General features: G+C 35.6%; 2 protein-coding genes across 2 annotated transcripts; one reads left to right on the forward strand and one right to left on the reverse strand.

Annotated features, from left to right (window-relative positions):
• Positions 1-421: 421 nt before the first annotated feature.
• LOC18601895 (Calcium-binding EF-hand family protein) lies at positions 422-1021 on the forward strand. Its single transcript, XM_018120216.2, has one exon. It carries the CDS (start codon positions 676-678, stop codon positions 925-927), a length of 252 nt encoding a protein of 83 aa, XP_017975705.1. The 5' UTR covers positions 422-675; the 3' UTR covers positions 928-1021.
• Positions 1022-1656: 635 nt separating this feature from the next.
• On the reverse strand, positions 1657-4948 carry LOC18601896 (putative serine/threonine-protein kinase PBL7). Its single transcript, XM_018120215.2, has 6 exons — positions 4125-4948; positions 3752-4009; positions 3497-3669; positions 3319-3398; positions 3046-3193; positions 1657-2412 (listed from the first exon to the last, which is right to left on the reverse strand). The coding sequence occupies exons 1-6, from the start codon at positions 4681-4683 to the stop codon at positions 2068-2070; spliced, it is 1563 nt and encodes a 520-aa protein (XP_017975704.1). The 5' UTR covers positions 4684-4948; the 3' UTR covers positions 1657-2067.
• Between the last annotated feature and the right edge of the window lie 1350 nt (positions 4949-6298).

Consider the following 6298-nt stretch of genomic DNA (forward strand, 5'->3'; position numbering starts at 1 on the left):
TATTCTGTTTGGCAAGAGAAGGCTTTTTATTGTGAAATTCTATTTGATCCCATTGATTGAAGCAGGTTGAGGAAGAATCCCCATGTCAAATCAGATAGCAATCTCATATTGCTTTCTATGCAAATCTTCTTTAAACACTCACCCTATCTTCAAATATTAATCCTACTTCATGTGGCTGCCAATTAGGCTATAAACACTCACCCTATCTTCAAATTTTTCTATGGATGAATAAAATGCTAATTATATAAAAAAAAATGAAAATGCATTTTGGACAAATTATAAAAAACGAAAGAGGCAAGAGTAGAAGAAAAACGTAACATTTTAAAGTAACATTACACTGTCTTGTCATTAAATTGGAATGGTGACATTGGTGCTTGGCTGATTCTGTTGGTTAAAGTTGGTCCCTACACTTCCTTAGCTATGATCTAAGGCAGACAGGTGTTCTTTTTTCACCTTAATTTCAGTAAAGCAGTTGGAAGTCACCAGCATTTTTACAGGCGATCCGTTCTTAATGCCAGACCCCCTTTATCAAAGGACAACCTCATCTCTTACTACAACCTGTCTTTAAAACCCAAAACTCTTCCCCTCCCCCTCGCTCTTATCTCATTCAACAAAACATAACCCAAAACCATTAACAACTTCACTCTCACCGCCACATACCACAGCAAAAAGGAAATGGCCGATGATGCAGAGAAGGCTGAGCGCGATCGCATTTTCAAACGCTTTGATGCCAATGGTGATGGCAAAATCTCTGCAGCCGAGCTCGGAGATGCATTGAAGACACTCGGCTCTGTCACGGGGGATGAAATTACACGGATGATGGCTGAGATCGATACCGATGGTGACGGCTACATTTCCTACCAGGAGTTCACTGATTTCGCCTCTGCCAACCGTGGCCTAATGAAAGATGTCGCGAAAATATTTTAAGTTTTCTAGCTATGCATGCTTAACATTCTTTTCCCATTTTGATAACTTATTTGTGAAACTTTAATCTCCATGATTATGAGAGGTTCGCTCTTCATATGGGTCCAACTGGATTTCTTTTTTCTTCTTTATTTTTTGTTTCCTTTTTCATGATAGCACTTGTTGGTAGTAAAACTGTAACCTCCTGTCTTTCAAATTTTAATTGCTTTTCAGTGTTTGGTTTCTTGCTTGTCAACTGTAAGAGAGGTAGGTTTTTTTATTGACCCAGGATATCTGATAATCCACAACCTTTTTTTTAACCTGGGTAGGCTTATCTAATGCATGAGCTGCAAACTTATTAATCTATTTTGTTCGACAAGATGATACAACCAAATCCATCCTCGTTGATTTAACATATAATAAAATGATCGTTGCCACACAAGCTCAAATTGCATAGGAAACTGTTTGACAGACAGTAAGCGCATCGCATGCATATGTATATGTATGTACGTACGTATGCACGCACATATAAACAAATATTATTCAAGGTTTCATGCTTCCCATCACAGAACCTTCTCGCCAATCTATATCATAAAAAAAGTTGGCCAGCTTACCTAATTTTGGCCACTGTCATGGTTGTGACACAGTAGATGATTCCTTTCTGATTCAACAAACTTAACAATCAACCACAGCTTATAAGCACTGCCAACCTATGAGTTAAGAAATATTGCAGTTGAACAAATTTACTCACAGTTAATGAAATTCACACATTATCTGAAAAGATACCTTAAAAGCAAAGTCTTCCGGTCACCAAGGTATTAGAAGCCAAAACTTACCCAGTTCTTTTACAAGCAACAACTGAAATTATGCAGAACTGCATAATTCCAAAACAATACTATTAACAATAAGGACCGTTCAACAATCTTAGAACTCCGAATGCTATAACTTAACATGAAAATCAGTAGCTTTCCAGGAGTATAGAGGTGGATATTCAGGGTATGTACACACAACCGGCTTTCATCAGACTCCTTTTCCTATTTACAAATTCAATTACTCTTTTTTCTTTTTCTTTTTTCCTGTTCTAATGCCTAAACTTTCTCGTCAAGCAAGCAACAAAGCAAAAAAGTAGGGTGATAAATCAGATGAATAGAAAAACAGTGTGTTTCAACGACAATAAAGGTGATCACCATCCTCAAACTCTGAAACTCCTAGCATTGCTAAAGCTAAGTGACTCTTCATCTCACTTTTTGAATGTTGTAATTGAGGGTAACAATCAATAATCCCAGAGAAATTGGACTTCTTCCTAATTGAGTAAAATGGTTCTTCTTCACCTCTCAATATAGCAATAATTTCATCAATGACGGGTCTTCGTGATTCTTCATTGCTTATGCAGGCTGCTGCAGCTTGTATCATTCGTGCTATTTCAGTTAAATTTTTCAAAGTACATTTGAGTCTTGAGTCAAGCAATTCTTCAACAGCTGCCATTCCTCTGTGCAAAAGAGGTTTTGCCTGAAAAAGCAACTTCAAGATTACAATTTCGACTTTACAGCTAATATTAAGCTACCATCATTATAAGGTCTATGCTAAACGTGAACAAGTAATTGGTTGCAAAGAGTTGCAATATGCAAATCATATCAGAGCAACCTAACTACATACGGCTGATGGCCAAATCATGATTATGTTCAAAAGCATTGATCCTTGAAGAACAAAATCTGACAACATCAATGAATTCTAATAAAACTAGAGTTGAGAAGCTATTGAAAAATTTAGAATACTAGTTCTTAGATTGATAATAATATGCCACAAAATTTCTGCAAATTTCCATAAAAGGAAAAAAAAGAAGGAAGTTCCATGATAGAGCTGTCTCACCACAAGAGCACTTGTTTCAACCCCAAATATCTAATGATTTATGAACTAGTCATTTTACCTCTGCGGACCACTATCAGGAGAAATTTCATTATCAAGTGGTCATCATCTATAACTGGTTTAAGTATCTTCAGTACTGTCAATTTTGACGTCTCCCCCCACACCCCCCCCGCCCTTGGTTCTTGAAGGGAAGCTTTTAAGGGGGATCAATTACAATTATCACAAAGTCAATGCAAAGCATGGTAAGTTTTATGAGAAATTAGTACAATAACCTACCCATAGGACCAAATTCTCTTCTCCTGGAGGCCTTCTTGCCTCAATTGGTTTCCGTCCAGTTATCAGCTCCAACAAGACGACCCCAAAAGCATAAACATCCGTTTTATCAGATACTTTTCCATGTTGGAAATACTCAGGTGCCAAATATCTGCAAACCAAATTTAATTTTACCAAAAATTAGGGGGCAAATTCATCTTTACTGAGCATTTCATGGAGGAAAAAGGAAAAAAGAATTCCTCTTGTTTCTTTAAAAAATTGTTCTTGATATCATACCCAAATGTTCCTTTAACAGTTTTGCAAAGGAATGGAATTGAGGGGGCAGAAGTCCAAGTTGCTAATCCAAAATCACACAACTGCAACCACCACAATCACAGAATCAGATGATCAATTGCAAAAAGACCAAACCAACTTCGATTCTGTTCCACTTAACAATTCAAACCGAGTTCCTCACCTTGGGTGTTTTCTTGGAAGAAAGAAGAATGTTAGAGGGTTTAATGTCTCTATGAACAACACATCTTTCAGTTCCATTGTGTAAATATGCCACTGCCTCTGCAATTCCTAAGGCAACCTTATATCTAACAGACCAAGGAAGAGTTGAAGGACGTCCCTTTACTCCCTTCTTATCTGCAAATTACCTCTCACAAATGATTCAAAATTCGTTATAAATCCAAACAAAATCCCCATAAGAAAACAGCTAAAAACTTACCATGAAGATGGCGTTCTAAGCTTCCACCAGAAACAAACTTATACACCAAAAACAGACCTTCCTCAGGATCGATACAAAATCCCAAAAGAGGAACAATATTTGGGTGATGCAAAGAACTAGCAATCATCAATTCTCTGCAAAAGGCCTTAGCAGACTCCTTATCTTCTTTATCCAACCTCTTAATAGCCACAGCTGTCTTCAATAGCCCAACTCTACCCCTGAAAACAAAGCTCAATGCCCCTCTCCCCAAAACTCTCCCTGCCCCATTCCAATAAAAACCAATCAAATCCCACACAAAAACAATAAACCAACCAGCAAGAAAAGTTAAGAAAACAAATTAAAAACAAGAAACCAAATTCATTAAAAATCATACCTTTGGAAAAGTTCCTAGTAGCTGAAACAATTTCACCATAGCTGAATCTAACCAAACAATTGGCGACAGGTGAAATACTTCTTTCCAAAGACTCAATCCTTCTCCATTTCAATTCCTTAGCTCGCTCCTCACTTACCCCATTATCCAAATTCACCATCAAAACAGTAGCTGAACTCAAAGAATTAGCATTCATAGCTTCAAGTTCAACTTGAGAACAAAAACTGAACCTGAAAGATGAGTGAACTGATTGTGGCTCAGTACTTGTCAACTCAGCTCCACCACCTGACTCAGCCAATAACCAAGCCTTGTTATGCTCCAAATTACGGCCTTTCTTCTCACCATTGTTTTTCTGGTTCTTCCGTAAGCCTTTCCTTTGACTACCAGGAAGAATACAAGCAAAACCAAAATCCCAAATCATTTTCGCGAAAAGAGATTTGATTTTTGACTCATTGTAGTCACAACAGTGATCAGTAGGTGGAGTAGAGGTAGCTGCATATAGAGCTGTCAAGCCATTTTTTGTAGTTCTAGAGTTGGTGCAAGTTTCTTCATAAAAGCCCATAGCTTTGAAACAGATCTCAATGTAAGAAAAACAAGAGCACAGAAACCCAGAACCAAAAGAGAGGAAAGAGAGACAAACTAAAAAGAAAGGTTGTGTTTTTGAGAATAAAAAAGAGAAAAAGTGAAAGCTGCTTTGCTTGGAGAGTGGGAGAGAGAATTTCCTCAGAAAAAGAGAGAAAAGAGAGAGGGAGAAAGAGTGAGGTGGGTACCTAATAAGGGGTATGGGGCATTGTAATTTGTAAGGTCAACATAACTATACACAAAAATTGAAACCTTTCCATGCAAAAATGTTAGAGATTTATTAAGACTAAACTAATTGGAGAAGGTGAAAAATGCAAAGACAAGCCAGAGAAGAATGGAGGAGATATGGGTATGGATTACAATTTTGATTTTTTTTGGGAAAATTATGAGGAAAATTAAGATCCTCTTTATTATGTTTTTATCTATAATTTAATATCTTCATGATTATTGTTTATATTAATAAGATTGAATTATTGATTTGTGGGGATCTTGTATTTATGAATGAGAATAATAACAATATTGAAAAGTAATGAACAAGAATCAAATTTAATTTGAATTTCCTTCTAAAATTATATTTTGATTTAAGAAAAAAAGAAGAAAAAAAAGTTGAGATTCTTGTTCCTAAGACTAAAGTGGACAAAATGAACCCACAAGGTTAATGTTTTTGGATGTTGACAAATGTAAAACAAAGAAAGAGGGGGGGCACCAATAAGGAAAAGGAGAAGCTTGTGAGATAATGAGGATTTTTTTTTCTTTTGTTTTCAGATTGGAAAATGGATTAAGAAATGATTAGTGGGAGTGATGAGAGGAAGAGGAGGGAATTATTGTTGATTTTCTTAAAAGGGAAAAAGGGGAAGATTGTGGGTTTGTGTATTAAAGTGGAGTTTGGAGAGACAGAATAATTGATCACTCACACAAATCATGTTTTACCAAAATTAAATGTAGTTTGGTGGCCACCCAAGACCACCCAATCTCTCCCCAACAACCACTTTTTTTTTCTTGACAGCTTGGCTCTGCTTAGCTTTGTCTTGAGCTAAGTTCTGAAAATTCATGCTCAAAACCATTATAATATACATAGGTTTCTTTTAACTTTATATTGAATTTTTCTTTAATTGGTTGATTATATCTTTATACTAATATTTATTTCTATATTTATATATTTTTCATGAAAAAGTAGTTTATGAACCCATAGCATTTATAAATAATAACAAGAGGGAAAACACTTCATCCCATTTACACAAAAAAATATATATTTCTTTCATATAGTTAGCACAGTGAAGGATAGTACAAATTTATTTATGAGTAAATTTAAAGAGGTAGTAAATAGGAATTAAAAAAAAAAAAGAGTTGGAAAGGTGAAAGTTTGGATAATTTGCCTTACCATGATTAAGGTAGGTGGTTTAAGGTGACTTAAAAGGTTGGATATCATTGTTATCATTATTGTAAAGCTAGTATTTGGAATTGGATTCAGCATGTCAGAGATTGATTAATTGCAAATGAACATGTTGTTGGACACACATTGCTCATATTGTTAAATTATCATGAATTGATCCATTTAATTTACATATATACAACCAGAAATGTTAGATATTCTT

Source organism: Theobroma cacao, chromosome 4 (genome assembly GCF_053813885.1).
Source record: "Theobroma cacao isolate CCN51 chromosome 4, ASM5381388v1, whole genome shotgun sequence".
Taxonomy (NCBI): Eukaryota; Viridiplantae; Streptophyta; class Magnoliopsida; order Malvales; family Malvaceae; genus Theobroma; species Theobroma cacao.